The 22,166-nt window shown below is 38.0% G+C and overlaps 1 protein-coding gene across 1 annotated transcript in view; it reads left to right on the top strand.

The window, feature by feature from the left end:
- Nucleotides 1-22,166, top strand: part of IQGAP2 (IQ motif containing GTPase activating protein 2) — a gene marked incomplete in the record, with an annotated part of 4,327,392 nt that overhangs the window by 3,397,145 nt on the left and 908,081 nt on the right. Inside the window, 1 exon segment of the mRNA XM_044063965.1 lies at nucleotides 10,571-10,720. Within this exon segment, the coding sequence (XP_043919900.1) occupies nucleotides 10,571-10,720 (150 nt within the window).

The following is a 22,166-nucleotide window of genomic DNA, read 5'->3' on the forward strand; positions in this document are numbered from 1 at the left end:
AACTGGTGCTTTTTGCTTGGTTATATTAGAGGGTCAGCCCAGGTTGGAAGGTTTGGAGACAAAGCCGGAGACAAAGCCAGAGAGGCACGATTACATTGGTTTGGACGTGCTGAGGAGGGATGCTGAGTATATTGGTAAAATGATGCTAAGGATGAAGCTACCAGGTAACAGGAAAAGAGGAAGGCCTAAGATAAGGTTTATGGATGTGGTGAGAGAGGACATGCAGGTGGTTGGTGTGACAGAGCAAGATGCAGAGGACAGGAAGAAATGGAAACAGGTGATCTGCTGTGGCGACCCCTAACAGGAACAGCCAAAAGAAGATGATGATGATATATATATATATATATATATATATATATATATATACAGACACACACCATTATATGTATTGTATATACAGTTTACCAGTTTAATGATGCAGTTTCATAGTTAGGTTTATTTTCTAAATGTTGTGTTTCTATAAGTAAGGTTTATTTTCTAAATGTTGTGTTTCTATAAGTATTTTCTCTTCTATTTTTATGGTGTTATTTCTCTATATATTACCGAGTCCGTGTTATATAACCTTCTGAACATGGATGAACTTGCGGCCGCGGAACCTGGTTCCAGTAGCCCTAATTCAATTGATATGTCTACTTATCCAATTCCATTGGAATTACAAGATTATATGCATAATCTGGAAGACACTACAGTGAAAGCACAGGAGGCGCTAGCGAAATATAATTATGTTGGCAGCCAAGCGGACTCTCAACTAAGGTTAGTTCCTATTACTTCATTAATGACACCTTGAGCTGTACTATTTCAATTTTCTACCACATCTTTAAGTTTACAAGCACTTGTGCCTAATTTTCAGATTCAGACTTCTGATCAACTAGTACAGTTACAAACATATATACAGTCTCAATTACATGCTGTCACTCAACAGCTTCCGCATTGTTCTACTTGTAACACTACAAATGCACAAAACCTATTGTTTTATCCGATCACATCTGAAGCCACTAATAACAGCACTAGAGTGGATGAGGATAACTATAATGTGCTTTCTATTGTCAATACAACAATGGACGGTAACCCTTTCATGAACAGATCTGTGCGACGATTTAGAAATGAAAGCGTACACTACTCCGATGAACTTGTCGCCAATAATTGTAAAGCTGATATATTCAGATTAGAAAAGCTCATTAAAAACTTTAAAAATATAGAATATGATATTCTATAGCTTGACACATGCCTATTCCAAAAGATAGTTCCTTTGGGCTTAAGGTTCTGTAAATTCCCTAACAACACATCTGCAACATCGAGGCTGTACGAAGCCTTAAGAGACTTGTATAATGACACCGGCTTGCAAGCCCTAAGATTAATTACTGCTGACAGCAAAGTAAGACTTCAGGATATTAAGGCACAAATTGATTCCCTGAATGCGGAAATCTTGAATAACCCTGATTTCCACTTTTATGAACATTTTTACTTGGGAATTTCACAATGAGTTTAAAGGCATGTAACTAAATTGATAACTAGAAAACAGCAGAAACTGGACAGAGATTTGTTCCAATATGAAATCCAAACCGCTTATCCTGTAAGGAGAATCAGAAAACAACTGCCTTCCACAGGGAATCAAGCAGCAAGTAATTATCCTTCCAACAGACCAGTAGTTTACAGTTTACAGCAACTCCACGAGGCATAACGGTTGTCCATCAGCAGACCGAGCTTCCTATTCTGTTGAACGCACTTTGCATACTGTGGAGCGTACTATGCATTCTCCTATCAGAAACATCACTTTAACCAATGATAACTCATCTGCTACTATCTTGCCACCAGGAAGTCAAAGTTTTTTTGTCTCCCACTACCCCAAATCCCACCAACGATCCACCAACTCTACAGAATTCAACACAGAGAGACTCACACACAGCAAAAGGAAAAATGAGAGAGAAAGGCAAAGGAGAGATGAGGTAGTCGAGGGCAACACAGATTTCTGAATACCGGATCCAGGATAATCACCAGGAGCTTCCTACACAGCTAAACATTAACTCATTTTGTGTCAGTAACTCCAGCAATGTTAATTCGCAGGATAACATTCTTAACACTTCACAGGATGACATTATCAACTCCTTACAGCAAATGAATTTTGTTGCATTCAATCTTGCTAATAGAAAACTCCAATGAACATATTAATGTACTGCAAAAAGGATTCAATTTAATCCCTTTGCAAAGGGCTTACTTACCCGATCTTTTACTAGATCTTCACCTGTTTGCCAGGAAATTGAATCTTGGACTAATCCACAGTGATAGAAACTCAGGTAATTGCAGTGAATCTGACGGCTCAGACTCTACACAGGAATATACAACACCTTTTACCACCCTAAGACCAAAAAGCCTTTACAACCCTGTTCTCCATTACACTGTTCAAACTTTTCGTAAAGTTTGTGAAAGAGATATCAGAAAGTTATGCAACTCGAATAGTATTGATAAATGGTATAACTTCTGTAATGCAGAGATAATGGCTTTGAATGAACTTACCATTGATAAATCCTTGTGCATTATGCGTGCAGATAAAAGGGGACTGGTCTAGTCCTTATGGAATAGAATGAATATGTCAAAGAATCGAAAGTACTGTATCTAACAATGATTTCTATGAGTTAGTCGATCTTAATACAGTCCATAAACGCTTTACAGCCATTTATAATTCATTAAAACAGCTTGAATCTAATGATGCCATTTCTGTAGATAAACTTCTTTACATGTCAGTCAACCATCCTAACTTAGGCAGATTTTTTGGCATACCTAAGATTCACAAAGACCAGAGAAATCCCCCTTTTAGACATATAATCTGTAACAAGAAAACAAAAACTGAGAAAACTGCACAATACTTAGATTCTGTACTTAATCCTATTGTACAATCTACCTTATACTATCTGAAAGACTCATGGGCCTTTTTAAATGAACTACACTATATCAAAAATGAACTTTCTGTGTGTACTTTAGTTACTCTAGATATAGAGGCCCTATACATTAATATCCCATGCAAAGAGGGTATTGATTTGTTTTAATTTTTCCTTGAAAGCACACCACCTTCTCTACTGACAAAATTTACACATTATGCACGTTGGTTAACTTGGTATTACATAATTTTTTCTTTTTAACGGCAGGGTCTACAAACAGATTAAGGGGGTAGCTATGGTGTCCAAAGTAGCCCCTGCATTCGCTAACTTGGTACTCAGTTTGTGGGGAAAAAGAAAACCTGTCACATCTACACAACTTTCATCTAGTAACCATATACAAATATTACATAGATAACATTTTTTTCACTTGGAAGGGTGATCCTCCTATCCTTATTTATGTCTTTTATTTCTGAAATGCAAAGAAATATTGGATTTCTTAATTTGGTAATCTCAAACTGTGGTCAATCGGTCACCTTTCTAGACACTAAAATTGCACTGTTACCTAATGGGGAAATAAGCTCTACAGTACATAGAAAAGATGTTTACAAAAACAATTTTTTGGATTTCACCAGTCAACACCCTTTTTTATTAAAAGGAACCTAGTGAAGGGACAATTTATAATGATATCTAGACTTACTAGCCATGATGAGGAATTCTGTAAACAAGCCACCTTATTGAAACATATGTTTTATATGAGGCATTACAAGACTGGTTGAGAACATGTTTCAAGAAGTAGCCTGTAACAGATGCACTAGGCATTTTCCTATATTAAAGTATGGTTTTCAATCACAATCACAATCTGTAATGCATGACGAATCTGACAGGAGTTTGAACTTCCCCTTACCCATTCCTAGGGACATGTCCAATTTTAGAAATATCGCAAATAACTGGGATATGCTTACTAACTCAAAGGAAGATACTACTACTCTAGATAATACCCCCTCATTCTCTTTTAAAAGATCCAAAACAATATGCAAGCATCTTGAAAACAGAGACTCACAACTAGTGCTGAATGCACCTTTTCCTGGTAATGCTCCCATAGGTATGCATAGCTGCAACAAATGTGTAGTCTGCCCATATATTTTGAAAGGATCCGCTTTCACCTTTACACACTGTAAGTTCACAGTTACATTTAATGGACACTATGACTGTCATTCTACCTTAGTTGTATATGCCGATATTTGTTCTACCTGCAACAGTTTTTATGTGGGTAAAACTAAAAGATTGTCTGACAGAATAAAAGAACATTTGGGAGCTATAAGATCTAAGAATTTTAATAATGCTATTGCAAAGCATAGCACTACTTGCAATGCATTTGTTAAGTTCCAGTTCATTGGACTGGAACAGGTGGATTCTTTTTTTTGGTAATCCTGACTTGTTACTGTAAGTCAGGGAATTGAAATGGCAGGTGCTTTTAAATGCGCAGGTTTTTCCTGGGTTAAATGACAGCATTAACATTAAGTGTGCACTGAGATGGAATGATTAAGATCATATTACTAATTATCTAGCTCATGTTTAATCAATTTTATTCTCATTCTGTTTATATGATTGGTACTGTTTAAAATACTGAATACTGTTTATTCGTTACTGTACACTTGTTCTTACAAGTTGTTCTTGGCTACTGTCTTCCCACATGATGTTATTCTAATATTTGAATGTGTCACAATATTTTTTCCTTGTGTTCTAAAGAAGTTCTGCTGTCTAGCAAGAACGAAAGCTTAAACATCTGTTTTGTGTCAGTGTGTTTATTTTCTTATACAGTTTACAAGTTTAATATTGCAGTTTCATAGTTCAGTTTATTTTCTGAAAAGAAGCAATTTCTATATATATATATATATATATATATATATATATATATATATATATATATGGGTTCACTACACATTACCGAAAACCCATAATCCCGATGCCCAGAATACTGAGCCCATAATACCTAATGCCCACAAACCCGAGATTTCACAATACTGATGCCCACAATACCGTAATGGTGATAAACAGACTACAACTGCTGAAGTATAACACTACCATACATATGTTGTTATTAATTCAGGAAAAGTTAGTAAGTCAGGAAAATAGTGCACTACTAAATATATTAACAGTGTTATTTACACGTCAGTAGACCTGGAAGTGTAAAAGTGGGTGTAACAGAATGTAAGCTGTTCAATGGCTGACGATGTAGGGATGGCAAACACAGCCTGTGATCCACCTGGTAGTGTTGGTGTGCTTTATCCATGCCTCAGATCGCAAAAATGTAAGGAGGTGCTCATTATAGATGGGTACATTTATCACCTAGAACGCAAGACCGGTAGCAAGCGTTACTGGTGTTATAAATTTAAAAGAAGCAACACATGCAAGGGTCGAACGGTCACTGATTCACTCTCTGAGGGTGAATTGTTGAAGAAATCTATGCCTCATAATCATGCGGGCGATCTGTACAAAGTAGAACACTACAGCGTTCGTGGATCACTCCACGAGAAGGCTGCTATATACAGGGATACTCCGTGTTTATTAGTGGAGGATGCAGTAGCATCCACCTCGCTAGCTTGTGTTCTTTGCCTTCCAAATAGGAAGGCAATGCTTCAGCAAATACGGCGAGTTAGGTGTAAGACTGCAGGTGTGGTTCATATACCTAATTTGATACTGGAGAGACTAGATGTAAGTAAATTCCCCTTACAAACCGGTGAATTTGTTGTCAAACAGGCTAGTGACACAGGCTCAGGTACTCATGTCATTGTGTTTAGTACATTTAACAATCCAAACGATCTAAGTGTAGCAACAATTTGGTCGATGAATGGAACGTACTTCTGTAAGGGCGCAATTTGACGTCAATTATACAGTATTCATGGCATAGTTAAGTGTTGTGGCAATAGTAAGTCTGTCCCACTTATTTATGCTCTAATGTCCAAAAAGTCACTCTGTGCATATAATATGTTGTGGCATTGTGTATTACATTTGTTTGCTTGCCAGGAATTAAACCTGTCACTACAATATATCTTGTGTGATTATGAAGTAGCAGCCATTAAAAGCATTAGGCTTAACTTCAGTGTTCCTGCAAAGGGTTGCCTTTTTCACTTTGGCATGAATGTGTAGCGAAAAGTGCAACAGTTAGGGTGAGGAGCACTTTACAACAGATGCCATGGGTTCCAGTTATCTGTTAAGTATTTGGTTGGACTCGCATTCCTTGATGAGTCGGAAGTTATACCAACGTTCACTGAGTTGAAGGGGTCATTTCCTGAAGAGGGTAGAGAATTAATAAAGTATTTTACAGACTGGTATGTACTCAGTTGGGTCAGGAAATTTACTACTTAGTCAACTGCCATTAGTAGGTTTCCACCCTTATTCCCTGTGACATTTTGGAACATTTCTGAGTTAAATAGACTCTTTCTGCCATGAACCCAGAACCTGGTGGAGGCGTGGCACCGGGGGTTGAAATGTTTACTTGGGGATAGGGCTACAGATCTTTCTGTATCAATGACGTGCCTTAGTAGAGAACAGAATAGAGTGGATAGCCATCGTGGGCAGTTAGCAGCTGGATGTCCACCCTCTCCTAAACATAGGCGTGTTGTAGAAAGACAAGAAAAGTTTCAATGGTTATTAGATGATAATAAAGGTGATTATTCAACCCTAGAGTTTGTGAGATGTATTGCAAGGCTACTTAAAATGTGAGATGTTATAGCTGCATATTAGGCATTATACTGCCGTTGTTCCAGTATCTGTTTGCATTTTGTGACGTTTTTAAACTGTATTAGTCTGTTGTTATGTTAAGTCAGTGTTAAAGTAAAGTATGTTAGGGTCAAGGCATGGTGTTCAGATGTTACGGTGATGAGAGTTTGTTGTAATCATCTGTTTTCTGTCATTTGACATCTTAGGGTGGTGTGCACATAGGAATGTGGTTTGGTGTTGTGTTATCACATGAACTGCTCGTCATTGCTATTGTGCCGTGGATTTCGAGACTTTGTGCACTCGATATTGTGGGCGTCGGTATTGTGAAATCTCGGGCTTATGGGCATTAGGTATTGTAGGCTCGGTATTCTGGACGTCAGGATTATGGGTTTTCGGTAATGTGTATTGAACCCATATATATATATATATATATATATATATATATATATGCACACACACACACATATATATGTGTATATATATTTGTGGGTGGAATAATACAAGCCTGTCTCACAACTGTCCAGATTTTTGCCTCATATTTTTGGTTTGTTCCACCTAAAATTTGTGGTTTTCTGACAAATTATTGAAGACTAAAGTCACTAAATAATGACATACATTTGAGTTCTATACTTCACTTCCTTCAGAAAATGCATGCTAACACAAATCCTGTTATTGTAGCAACTTTCTAAATTTAGAAGAGCACTGTTTAAAATCTTTCCCTGTTTTTGGGCCTTTGCTCCCCCCATTATTTTAAGCTTTCTCCAGATGCTCTTGTGCTAAGAGGTTGAGAAGTATGAATACAAGGAAAGTACAGCTTACATCTTGATATACTTTCAGCAGAGGTATGAGGAGCAAGTCAGGTGCAAGTGCCGCGGATTGTACGGCACTGTAAATATTTACACAGCTAAGGTTAATGTAATGTAGGTCCATATCATTATTTTAATGAGTAACAGTATTGAAAGGGCAGAGAAAAGCTAGCCTAGGGCATTTTGCTTCTGTATCTTTTTGTTGTTTTTTAATTACTTCCAGGTTCTTAGATCTAATTCCCTTGTGTCGTCAACCAGTCTTTCAGTTTAACACATACTCAAACCAAATTCATTTGGGTCTTGTTCTTATCAATGATAACTGTATGGCACCTGCTATTCTCAACAAAGATAACTGTATGATGGTTTTGGTGTATTTCAGGCAATCTTACCTTCACAATTCAGCTTTATCTCAATTTTCATGTTTTGCAGGGGTCTAGAATGCCCTTTGTGTATCCCCCAGTACAGGTAAGGGCTCTGCCCTACACCCCGGATTTCTGAGAATAAAATATCTGAGGTTGCAGTAATTGGAAAAAAAAGAGTGAACTATTTCCCTTTTTTATAAGTTGTTGCAACCCTGGAAGTAGTTTATTTAGAGATCAGAGTGTAGACGGGATAATCCCCACACTGAGGTGCATGAGAGCACAGACCCTCTGCAAACTATTTTAAAATTGTGATAGCAATTTAATTACTATGACAAATGGTGTGCCAGGATAGTATGGGTAGCAAGTTGGGCTTCTGTGAGATGAAGTAGACTTACTGATTTGTCATATATAATCCTAAAAATGCCAACAACCTTTACTTAGTGCACCTAGCACCTCATTAAGTGATGTGGATGGTATCACTACTGTCTTCTCACAGCAACTCCTACTACCAAAAAAAAAAAAACCTTATACCCACGTCTCTTGCAACTGACAACCTACTGGTAGAATATCTTAAAACAGCGGCAGAAACAATTGCATATACACAGTGTCTGTACTTAAAAATCACTCTGACCAAGAAGCAGTAGTCCCCAAACTTTGGAAACCTTCCTACATTATTATTCCATTATGTAAGGGTGACAAATCTCTTGAGTCAACAAAATACAGATTTATACCAATCTTGTCCTCTATGTAAGTACATGAAAATGTACTGTTCTACTGTTGTTTAAATAAGTAACCGAGAACACATTATTTTTCCACAGCAGAACGTGGATTTATCCCATCCTACTGCACAGAAGTAGAAATATTAACTTTTATAAACTATATTTATGAAAATCAAGGGGAACTGTTTGCATCCTTTTTTTTCACCTATTCAAAGTATGTGATACAGTTTTATACCCCGTAGTTTTACTTAGGCTGAAGGAACTGGGCCAAACAAACCGTATAGTCCGTTAGTTTAAAAGTTACTTTATCCACCGAACACTGCATGAACTCTGTGCTTCTCAGCAAGTAACAGATGTACCACAAGGCTTAGAGTTGGGACCCTTGTTCCTTACTATATTTATAAATTAAATACATACAACCTCTTATTCAGCAAATCTGTTCCAGTATGGAGGTGACTAGACATTAATATATGCATCTTCAGTAAACAGCTCCAAAATGACTTACAACATTCCCTTACAAAAATGTCTTCTTCTAAATCCAAATAAAACAAGACTAATGGTATTTTCACCTCTAACCTAGCATGCAGACTACTGTAACCTAAAAATATTTAGTGAATAATGCTAGAATTGAGTTAAAATAAAGTAAAAACTACTGAGGATAATAACTAACGATATATTTAAGATTCAGTCTTCTTATCCAAAATGCGATTAAGAAAAAAACATAAACATAAGTTAGGACTTTTTTTTTTATAAAATTAAATCATCTCTGCCAGAGCTTGCATATAATATTATAGTTCAGACCTATCTACTCCATAGTTTCCTATATGCCTTGTCATTTTTGGCTAACCAACAGTCCTCTCAGTTTGTCAAACTGTAACAGTCTTATAATAAAGCTGCAAAATGTGCTAGTGACCATATTACTAGAAAAGTGTCTTTATTGCACTTCAGTCCCTTAACTGATTGGACTAAGTTATCTGTTAGCCTACACTCGCATTGACAGCCCGCAACATTTTCTATAGCCCAGACACCAATCAATTATTAAAATGGCACAGAGAGCCGTATTCCCTGATCTAACACTTGGTGCTCACTCAGAAACCTAAAAACTATAATGGTGAGTGTCTGTGCTCTATATATATGTTGCAAAATTATGGAACTCTGTCCCAGTATATATCAAAAATATCACATCTCGTCTACAGTTTAAAATTTCATTGAAAACATACTTATCAGTGAAATAGTCCTGCCCTTATTCTAATCTTATCCCATTTAAAACTTAAAATCCCAATGAAATCATGCATGTTAAAACAACAGTCCTGTCCTTGTACTATTACCATTACAAAGTCCCCCCACCTTATACAGCCAAATCAAATGAAGATCATAAAATCTTCACACTTCATCTCCTGTTTATAAATCTCAAGTGAACAACTTTTTGGATAAATATGCTTATGCCTCATCCTACTGTCTTGTTTTCTAAATCTGCAATGTGACTCTACACGCACAGTGTAAAATAATGCTGACTATTCTGCAGATCTGTGTGATATTAATATGTTGTAATATTATATGGTGATCATCTCTTGCATTATGTGTTTCAGTGTTACACAATATAATGTTTTTGTTAACTAGAACTAACTGCCTGTGCACATGTATGTAATGTAGAGCTTTCCTCCTGGACCTCTGCTGAGTGGACATTAGTCACTATGGAGGCTGTAACTCTTTTTCTAAGATGTAATGGACATTGATTTATTATTTGCAGTGAAAGGGGGGAGGGTACAAAGCCTGCTGCATGGAGTTGTATATAACGGGGAAATTCTCCCACAGGGAGGGAAAAAATTGCATTTTGTTTTGAACCTTGTGATTTTAGTTCAGAAGCAGAATTATTTCAACAGGGCATCTGTCAGATGTCCTAGATGCTTGCTAGCATCTTTTCTGTATAAAGGCTAAAGCTTAGTCACTTTGCACTTATATGTTTTCATTGAACAGTAAAAAATGAATGGTGAAGGTTTTCTAAATTAACAGTAGCATGGAAAACATAATGGTTGCAGGAATGGCAATGCATTCTGTTTTTAATTAAAGATTTCTTTTCATAGGATGTGGTGTCCCACAGTAAAAAGTTGAATAAGAAAAGCAAAGGACAAGTAGAAGAAATGGTGACATTTGACAAGCAGGGAATCAAAGGACTGAGCTTGGAGAAAAGGAAGAAGCTTGAAGCTTACCAGCATCTCTTTTACTTACTGCAGGTGAGTGCACTGATGTGTTGCTGTATATTGCACTTAGATTGATGGTCAGCATACTGCTTTTTGCAGTTAATGTATTTGCATATGGAATGGTTAGTGATGACTGCATGCATGTGGCACACAGAAATTTCAGTATACTTCCTGATGTTTCAGTGTAATTACTTCACATAGCCGAAGTACCATCAATGAGCAATGAACGGCCTTCTTTTTTAACTTGCTTACCATTCAACGGTCTTTTAGTTTATTATGTGCAGTGCCCAGGGGATGAACAGTAGGACTACAGTTGCATATTTCATTTAAACTGCGCTTGGTGTCTAAGGTTGGAAGTTCTGAATTTGGTAACTGACCAAGATTGCCAGATGAGCAGCTTGGTTGACAAGTGCATTATTTGGAGGTTTGGGGAGAAGCCATGTGGTGGAAATACATTGTGCAACTCTGGTACAGCTACAGCATGCAGTCTATGATAGAGAAACTGATGTCCCTGGTAGGGTATTTCGTTTCATACAGGCAGCATCCATAATGTAAAATGTAGAATGGTTGATGCATCCTTAATGCTCAAGGAGAGGGCTTGACTGACTTCAAAAGGTTTGGCACAAACAGCGGTGGCCAAACCACTTGATAAATACCAAAAGCCTGTCTTGGTAATAGCCTTAATACTGCATTTGTTTCTGACACAGAAGTTCATCCCTAGTCTGGAGAAGCAGGGGGATCTTCTGTTTGCTAAGAAGTGCTGTAGCATTTGGGAGAACTTTGGTGGTTGATAGATTTGAAGGTAGGATATGGAAAGCAAGGGAGGACGTTCCTTCAAGACACTGCAACATAAAAAAATTATGCTGTTTATCTCTTTTAGTCTCTCTCTCCAATATTCTATAATTTTTATACATTTGGATCAAGAGGACTGTACGTAATACATTGTAGTGACAAAGGGAAAGAGAAAAACTAAGTGAGTTGAGCCGACAACTAAGGGAGCGTGAAGATGCTATTTATTTTCTCAGCAGATTTTCTCTGTTTTCTGAGGTGTTAAAAAATCTAGTCAACAATTTGTAGCCCATCATTAGTGAGGATGAGCTTTTATCCAAGTTTTTTCCTAAAAGGGCAACTTTCTCCTATGGGAGATTTTACAGTTTAAAGGAAATTCAAAAAACAATTCCAACAGGTGCCCAGGCTAAGAAACTCGCGACATAAAATAATACCAAAACCAGTCAGTCCAACAAGAATCACAAAAGCTTTAATGTTCCACAATATTTTGTCCTTTAAATTTAAAGGAAATGTTAAATTTAAGGAAAACTCGAATGGAGAATGGTGAGGTGGGGTCTTACCCTTATGGTAGGTATAAAGTTTGTGAAAGGATTAGGAATTTAAATGGTATGCATATTAATGGGAGGAAATATTGGGCTGATGACCATTTTGATTGCTACTCATGTGGGGTAATATACATTTTGGGTTGCGGTTGTATACCCCCAAAGTGGTATGTGTGACAAACTAAGAGGATGGTGAAAACAAGAATTCTGGAACTTTTGGGAGATATAAGGAAAAACAAAAATTTGGATAGCCCCATGGCCCAACATTTTCACTTGGCACAGGCTGGCATGGTTAATAGCTTCTTTTTAGTGTGTTAGCTAGACCACAGAACTGTCGGGCAATAGCTTTTTGGATAAATTGTAACAAATGGAAGCAAGATTCATTTTGAAGTATAGAACCATGCAACTTCATGGTATGAATTTAAGAGGTGAATTTTAATGTTTAAAGAAGTTTGATGTATTTTCTATTGTGATATTTAGTATTTGTATTGCACTTTTTTGATACCTCATATATGGATTGACAGTAATTTGATTGTGGGGAATTAAGAGAACATTCAGATTGGATAATTGTGTGATATAGTAATTGATTTAATATAAAAGTTTCTGCTTTGCGGTGTGTAAATTATTCCCTGAAGGCATTTAGCCGAGGTATCAGAAAGACCAGTAAAACTTTATGCAGTTGAGTTGCTGAGGCTCTATTTGTTTTTTAATCCTTCATGAGCACATTACTGTTATTAAGAAGAATGTAATTAATGTTCTGTACAGGCATAATGTTTTATATAGCAATTTTAAAAAGATTTTTTTCTATGTGATGGATTATGTTCAGTGATAAATTAGGGGAGACTATTTAAAGAATTTGCTGTATTATAAAGAACACAGCTAGCATACATCCTCAAACATCACTGTTTACCCTAGGCTTGAAAAATCACATTAGTTTCCAGTTTGTGTGCTTATATTAAAGCAAAGATGCCGAAATACTGAATTTTTTGCATTCACTTCCTATGCATAATGCTTTGGTGTAGTGGACAATATGCTTTAATAGTTGTCCAGAAGATGCAGAGTTCAAACTCTGTCTGATCAGAGCATTTTTATTTTCTTATTTTGTTTTTTTTTTTTTGTTTTTGTTTTTTTTAAGGATTTTCCTACGCTTTGTGTAGAATGATTTAAGGAGGATTTTTACTGGTTGAGAGTTTGCTTGCATCATCAAACTTCCCTTATTAAATGTTTTTTTTTCTGTGCTGTTCAACTCTGAAGAAGTCTATGACAGAAGTGCTCACTTCACTTTTAACATTTATTGGTTGATTCGTTTTTCTTTCAAAAACAGAGCCTCAGCATATTTTACTTGATACAGTTTGTATTGAGCCATGCTGCAGTTAATTGAACATGCTTCTTACCTTAATAAATTACATTTAGAAGTTCATCCAGTCTGGTTAAGTTATGAGTGCAATATTTATGGATGCAGTCAAAGCATCTGACTCCATCTTCTACAAATATCTACTGTCTATCACTTGTCCACCCAGACCTTATGGAAGAATTGCACCTCTTCGTTCTGTAGCAAGTTTTCTTTACAAATGTCTTCTCTTTCTTAAGTTTTATCCTTAGACACATTATTTTTACTGTCTGTTTAAACGTAAGTTGCTCTTGATCATCTTAATCCTCAAGTGCTTGCTGCATGCAGGTGACTTTGCTAGTTAGACATTTGTGTAATTAACTTATGACAGACAAAACCTATGGTCGCATGATCCACACCACTGCCAAAAATGTATATATATGATAATCTGCAGATAAGTTAGCAGATGCCCACACTACTTGTGTCTTGGTCAAGAGTTACAGTCTTGCAGTCTGGACTGCTGGCCACCAAGTAATATTGAGGGAGGTGGTTGGTTTTAAGAGAGTATTGTAAATGTACACAGCTGTGTTGGGTACTACCTGACACCATCCTTACTCATGCTTTACACTGACTAGCTGCAGAGGAAAGTTACAGTCACTATCACCCCAAGATATTACCCATCTTGCCCCCAGCCCATTGCTTTCTAGTGCTGTTGTACCAACAGTAAGTGAACTTGTCCAAGATTATCTTGCAGGCACTCTGACACACACACACACACACACACACACACACACACACACACACTGTTTCCATGGTGGGGTTAATGATTTTCTCTATCCAGAGCCAATACTTCTTCCCCTGCATTCATGGTGGTGTACTTCACCGTCTAGACCTCTCTGGTGCACCAAAATTACAGCTATTGTTTACCCTTAAAAATAAAGCCAGAGGTTACATAATTTATGGCATCATTAGCTTTAAACAGTTCAGCCTTCAAGAGATAGAGAGTAACAATTGAACGTTTGCCAAATCTACATACACTGTCATACAAATAAATAAAATATCCAGCCACATGCTTCTGAAATTAAAATCAATATAAAACTTTATTTGGATAAGAAAAATTAGGAACAGACTTCATAAAATATGCAGACAGCTCTGCAAAGAAATACAGATGAGTTTTAACCAGATACATGACATACAGAGGAACTCTGTCAGCCTGTCTGGTCCTGTCAGTAGATAAATTACTACTGACTTAGTGAATTATCTCTACCACTGATTTGCAAGTCAAAACATCACTTGTGTAGTTTCATATGCAAGTTGCTTCCACGCTCCAACTTCTGTCTGTGAACTGCAGTCCATTCTTCTTGCTTTAAAGGCAAGGCTAAAACTTTTTTTTTGGTTGCATCATTTGCTGCAGCTGCTTGTTGAGAATCAACCTTATCCTGGTCAATTGGCCCGTGTATTCTGCATCAGTCGAGGTGAGGGTCATCATTTAAACACCCGTTAAGGATTGTTCAAGATTTAGCTTTATGCGTAATCCGTGCACACAACTAGCAGTATGTCAAGGAACGGGCTTGCACTGTGCTGAGTACAGAGGATATTCCTTCAGTTCTGCATGGAGCATTCCTCCAAACAGTCCCGTCCTTCCCTTGAAAAATGAGAGTTCCCTCTAACCGGGAAATCTCAGCATTATATGTGCATGCATCCCTCCCCACTCCCCTGTAAAGTTGATCAGGGCTATGTCACTTCACTCTTCCCTCTCCTTGCCTGGCTTTTCTAGTACCATTTCTGATAATCAAACCCCAGTTGCCTGGACCATTACCAGATCGCCTTCCCTCTGCACCATGGAATAAGGCAAAAACTATTTAACTAACAGCTTATTTCTTTCTTTAAAACAGTCCTAGGTTTTGAATGTTCTGTTCGGCTTTAATTTTGAATGTAAAATTTCCCATTTCCACAGCCATATAACTCGGGCAGTGGGAGAAGTAGAATCTAAATAAAGTAATGTATCCTTTGATCAAGAACTACATTTTGAGGAGCCATACAGCTTTGAGCACTGCAAGTGTGTGCATGCTTGAAAAGCCAATTCCACTTTAACAGCTCTGGTATATTTATACCAAAAGCACCTTTATATTCTGTACCGTTCATATTTTTACTTTCTCATTGTTTTGCATGCTGAAAGCAACAACCATGTTTTTATGAAAAAAATATTTCATTTTAACCCACTTTAGTATATCTTTTCTGTGTGTTTTTACTGGAAAACAAGTACAAGTTTCATTCATCCCGTATATACAACTTTTGAGTATATCACAGACACTGTTAGGATTAATTAGCCTGTTCCTCCGTCACTTTGCATCTTCATCTTCTGTCCAGCCCTAGAAGCTAAGTGTGTTGATTCACACTTCTGTTTCTCTTCCAAAGTGCACAATGTTTTCCCCCTTTCAGCAGTTTCCTGGCTACCATTCCAAAAAACAAGTTTTAAAATGTTGTCTTCGAAGTTCTCAAGTCTAACTACTGCACCTGTTTCAGGCTCATTCTCTGACATGGGTTTAACAACTTATGACCTTTGTCCTTTGGTTCATAGGTTGGTACTAGGCTGTCGGCCCTAGGGGCCTATACAAGCCTAGCCATAACAATTCCCTGGCTATTTCTTCCCACACTATTTACTTCCCTTTCCTTTCCTCTTGATACTCTTCTGTAAATTGTGTCATGTAAAATCTATCTTCATTCAAGCAGTAGATTCCTGTTCCTTCCTACATTTGTACCTTGTCTGAATTTCCTTCTCAGCTTGAATTTTACTTTTGGAATGCTCTTGCCCTCACCTCTAATTCCAGCTAAACAGTCCATATGGAGGCACAAAGCAAACTGTCTCAAATCCAAGCAACTTTTCCTGTTCCTCTGACAGCAAATACTCTCTAAGGCTAATCCAGACTAATCAAGGACTTTGTCAGAGAATTTAGCTACCTTTCCCAAACTATCAGTAGCATCTCCACTCCCCCTCCTTTCTCTCTCAGAGCCCCTACCTTTCACCCCCTTCTACTTCCTAAACATCCTACATAAAGGAATCGGTAACCTACTTGAAGACATGCCCACAGACTCCCTCCAGATTCAGACTACATTATTCCTTGGTTTATCTATCATTGCAGGGTATTTCTAACCCAGTCTCTTCACCTCATTTTTAACCGTTGACCAACAAACTGTAATACCACACATCTGGAAAACTGTATTCATTACCTTCTAACCCAAACAGTCTTAATCTGAAACACGTCACAGTTTCATCCTACTTCAGCCCCTACCCACTGTTGCCAAGATGCTAGAAAACAAGTCATTTATATACATCTCTCACGCTACATTCACCAGTACCAGTCTCTACCCGAAAACTGCATGGATTCCAGACAGGTTACAATATAATTTTAATTTATTTTTCTTTATTTAATGTTTGTTGACCAGGAAAGTCTTGGGCACAAGCCCTTTTTCAATGGAGACCCGGGGGGAAGACCCAAACAGAATAAACATTGTTACAATTAGCAAATTATACAATACAAAAGCTCATACAGTAGTGGTACATACATGGATAACAAGAAAAAAAAATAGAAATAATCAAGAACAGTCACAACAGTTGACTATACAAAAGAAAGAAAGTAGGAAGTATTTATTGTACATAGAATGAAAAGCAACGATTAAGAGATAAGTGAACTTAGGCACTTTGCCTAATTGATGGCATTCTCCTCAACATGTAATAAAGGTAATTTGACAGGAGTAATATTTTTTTGTAACACCTTTAATGAATTATCACTTGTGACATAAGCAAATATGCATTTATATAAAAGTAATCAAAAGTTCACGTTTACAGATACTATACTTCATGTATATTGTAATATATTTTTTAACACCTTTAATGAATTATCACTTGTGACATAAGCAAACATGCATTTATATAGAAGTAATCAAAAGTTCACATTTACAGATGCTATACTTATTGTAATATAGCATATCACACACATATACATATATATATATATATATATATATACACACACACACACACACACACACAACTGCAAATACTTTACTATCAGTTATGCAATTTATATTGTGAAACGTTTCATAGAAATACTGTTAAGAAAATAAATTTTTACTTAGTTACCTTTACTTCCTTCTTCCCCTCCCCTCAGAGTCCTTCCAAACATTAATGACATGCTTTTCATTTCCTCAGAAGGTTAACAAACTTAACAAAATTCCACTCTTTCCATTTAATCTTATACAGCCATATTTCACAGATATGATTGATGCTTTGCAGTCCCACATTTATCCACATTTATGCACTAATTTCTGTGTTGCTGGTCATAGTCTTGTTTATCTCCCAACTACAGATTCCAGGTCAGTTCCACTGCACTCCTGATTCTTCTGGTCAACTCCTATGCTTTTCTCTCTCTCAAGCATTTTCCTTTGGAACAGTGTAAAAAGTTTCACTGACAAAGTATGTTTACTTTATTATCAAAAGAATGAGAAGCAGAGTCCCATTCTGCTTGATGGCTCATTTGTTGTTGAACAAACATTTGCATTTCCTCCTTAGCCTGTTTTGCATCAAAAATGACTTTGATACTCCAGGATAAAATATTCTGAAGATAGCTGGATACAGCAGCTCACATCTACCTCTTGATATTCCCTAATTACTGGAATAAATTTGTTTCTCTTCTGCCTGATGCCACTTCAGTGTCTCCAACTTTTAATATGTTGTCCTTTTGCCACATATTAGTCAGAATTGACTCTTTCTGTTGGTAGGTTTGCATCTAATAAAAGTCTTGATTGCTTTCTAATGATATGGAGCACACACACTGCGTGTTCTTTCAATTAATACTTGCTGCTGTAGAACACCATCCATTTGCTTATTTGTGCCTTCATAAAATTAATATAGTCTATCCCTTCTAATTTCTCTGGTACAACAGAGGATTTCAGATTTTTCCTGTGTCCTGTATTCTACCATTTTTTGAAAAATCTTTTCTTGGGCAGTCTCATACTCAGCCAACCTTTTCTTTAGTTCAGTCTCTGATTTTTGCAGTTTTATCAATCCATCTGAACATCTGTTTAAAGCTTCTTCCATTTTTCCATTCTGTTATTTGAGCTGATGTACTCCTTCAGTGTTTTGGTCATTTTAATCATCTCTGAGCATATTTTACTTCTTATTTCCTCTTGATTACTGGAAGCCATGTCTTATACCAAAACTCCAGCTTAAACTCCTTTTTTTGATGAACAGCTGCAGGATTCTTCCCAGTCAGTGTTTTCTCTTTAACCTTTCTAGCTGATTTTCGTTCAGGCTGTCTTAGTTTCTTCTCTGCAGGCAATCCGGGTAATGTACCAGTAACTGAATTTTTCTCAACCTGAGAGTATCGCTGGCTGTTGTTTCTCATTTTCTTTTTTCACACTGGAAGAGCTAAAGTTAAGCTGTTGATCAGTCTGCAGCCATCTTGGAAGTCCCAGAGCAATATTTGTTGACCTCATAAAAGCTTTTGACCTAATCAACTGCGACTCCTCCTCTCTCTTCAGAAACATCAGCATTGATAAATCCCTCATGTGGTTCCAAGGCTTCTTGTCAATCAGATTCTTCGAAGTTAAATTAGGCTCTTCCTTCTTTCAGCCCATACATCTTTCAGTGGGAGTACCCCAAGGTTTTATCCTAGTTACTGTTATCTTCTCTGTTTTCATTAAAAAGCAACCTTATGACTTTCCTTCTTTACAATTAATCCTCTATACTGATAACATGGTAATCTTTAGGTCCGGCCACAAACACTATACAATTGAAACACAACTGCAAAACTACTTTAACTTCCTCAATTCCTAGCTCATTAACCACAAATTAATACCTAACCCTACAAAAACAAAGTGTATGCTAAAAACTTAAAAAAAATCACCAGAGTAACTCAGCATCGCTACCCTTTGTGGTATACCAATAGAAGCAACCAACTCTTTCACATAATTCTGTTTGTGGCTAGACCAATCACTAGCATTCCATAACCATACTGAGAAATAAAGGGCAAAACTTTACTCCCTTACCTTATGGGCCAAGAAACTCTCACCCTACCCATCCAAACCAGCCAAGGCTGCTATAGGTAAAGGAGTCCTTGCCCAGCTCAAATAGGAACTAACCATAACAGCCTCTAAGAAAAACTACTCACTACAGACTATTGAAAACAAATTCTGTTTTCTCATTACTAACTCACCCTCTCATGAGCAGCACTACTTCACCCTCGAAATTAGACGTAATATAAAACATTGGTTAAGAATCGACGAAAGGTATATGACAATCATTCAATATTCACGGTGCAACACAGAGTAGATGTATTACTAGTCCTCTGAGTGCAGTCCTCTTTCTATGTTTTTGTTCTAATTCATTCATAACTTAACTGTGTGGCATTTTTTAGGCCTTTAACCTTGTGTAAATTAAATCCTTGTGTGATTATATAACGTGTGTAGCTGAACAGAACCTGTAAACTTTGTTTATTAAGATTTATATTATTGTTTTTACCTTGGAGCTTTTCTCCCCGGGCCTCTGCTGAAAATGGACATGTATCCAGTCGGACTATCCCGGTCAACAAATGTAAAATAAAATAAATAAAATAAAAATACTAGGCTCTCTCTCATCTTTAAATTTCTCCAACCTAAATCATTCCATCCATGACAAGGAATGTCTTTTAAAGTAAGATTGTTAAAGGCTAGATGTCCTTCATGGATGCATCTGCAGTCATAACAAATGGGTTGTCCTGTCGTCAGGCAGCCCTTCGGTTGGCCGGATTCCAAAGTCCGGGTCCGGCTTCGGCTGATGTCGCGCTTCACCCGACGTCATCTCTGCTGGTCTTCGGGTATAAAGGCATCAGCCGACGTCATTTCATTTTCCCCAGTCTTTCTTGCCGCGTGGCGCCCGAAGCAGAAGCTGTTCGCAAGTGCCGGTCGGTCAGATCCAGAGATTACTACTACCGAATACTACTTCGAAGACTTCTAAAAAGCTAAGTACCCCGTTGGGGACTCTTTCTTGCCTCAGCCGATGTCAGAAAAAGTCAATAATTGTTTAACTTGTGGGAAACAAATACCTCATAAAGATTTCCACTCTTACTGTTTGCCTTGCTTAGGCCCAGACCACGACGTAGCAGCCTGCTTGGCCTGTGCTTCCTTCAACCGACGAACGCTTAGGCGTGGGTCGGAGTTTGCTGAACAGTTTTTCGGCTCAGATTTTGCGTACATTATGCCGTCGGATCCTCCGACTACCCAAATTGTTAAAAACGCAAAGAAAAGACCGACACTCGCGGTCCGCGGTTTCGCCGAAACCACGGTTAAGCAAGCGAGTGTCTCGGTTTCGGCCGAAACCGAGAAAACTGGTCAATCTTCAGCCGAATCCATGACTACTACTGAGGCTCCTGCTACCTTACCTGAATCAGCCTCAGAAATTTTGCCTACAACTGTGGTTTCTACTGATCTATCAGACACCATCCCCTTGGATATCTCTACCCCAGCACGTGGTGCTGCTAGGCCTCCTGCAGCCATGTCTATTAAGGCCTTTGCCAGGGCTAAAGCAGCCAAAGCAGCTAAATCAGTGCCTGTTAAACCACCCTCACTCAGGCCCACTTCTAGTTCACAAATGCTTACTCTGGCAGAAGATTTAATATCCTTAATTAGGGGATCCCAATCTCACCCAGGCAGGGCCTCTCAGCCACCAGAAAAGAGACCTAGAGCAGAGCCCCCCGAGCCTGTGTCCTCTGATGATTCTGCGGATGACTCAGACATTACAGACCAGCCAGAGGCTCCTTTTTCCAATTATGAAGATTCAGATGCTGAAGAATCCATTCCAGCTGCCTCTCCACCAGAGGAATTCTCCTTTGGGGAAACCTTACATGCCATGAGAGAACAATTCCAATGGCAGGGACAAGATTTCTCAGATTCAAGAAAAAGGCTTAGGACTTTTCTGCACTTACCACAATATAGGCCCTTAGCTATACCTCCTGTCCTACCTGTTGTGGACGATGCATTTAATGATGTCTGCACTGCACCTGATTCTTTACCTCCAGCCCCTGCCAAACCAGATAGATTTTACAGGGTGCCAGACACTCATCACCACCTATACAAGGCCCCACTTGCAGACCCGAAACTATATCCCAGGGGCCTAAGGCAGTAGCCTCGACCACAGCAAAAAACCCTATTCCCTCTGAAAGGGAATCCAGGTCCTTAGAGAGATGGGGGAAAAAGTCTACACCTCCGCTACTCTCTCAGCTAGAGCTTTAAACTGTCAGTTTCACATGATCCAATACCAAGAGTTTATGCTTGATCAGTTAATTAAAAAGCTGTCCTCTGATGAATCTTTAGATAAGAAATATGTATTAGAAATGGTGAATAACATCCAACAGGTTAGTAACCATTCTTTAAAATGTGGCTATGATGCACTGGAGGCTTCATTTAGATCAGCCATGACTGGCACAGTGATAAGAAGGCATGCATGGTTGAAAGAACAGGTCTTGCCGGATCATGTTAAAGCTAAGCTATTGGATGCTCCTATGGATAAGGCCAGTCTATTTGGGGAAGCTGCCCAGCAGGTAATGAAGAAAATGGAAGAGAAGGCAAAATCTGTACAAACAGTTAAATGTGTCCTACAGGTTCAGCCCCCAGGTTTAGCAGGAACTGGCCTGCCAAAATTGGTCCTTTCCTGACTCCACAAGATCCCAAAGGGGCAGGAACAGACGCCTAGGGGCAGAAATCAATCCAGAGGAGGTGCCTACAGAGGACGACAGTGGCAAGGCAATAACGAGGCACAGACACAACCACTGCCACTACA

This window comes from Protopterus annectens, chromosome 2.part2, assembly GCF_019279795.1.
Source record: "Protopterus annectens isolate FY-2018-M chromosome 2.part2, PAN1.0, whole genome shotgun sequence".
NCBI lineage: Eukaryota > Metazoa > Chordata > Ceratodontiformes > Protopteridae > Protopterus > Protopterus annectens.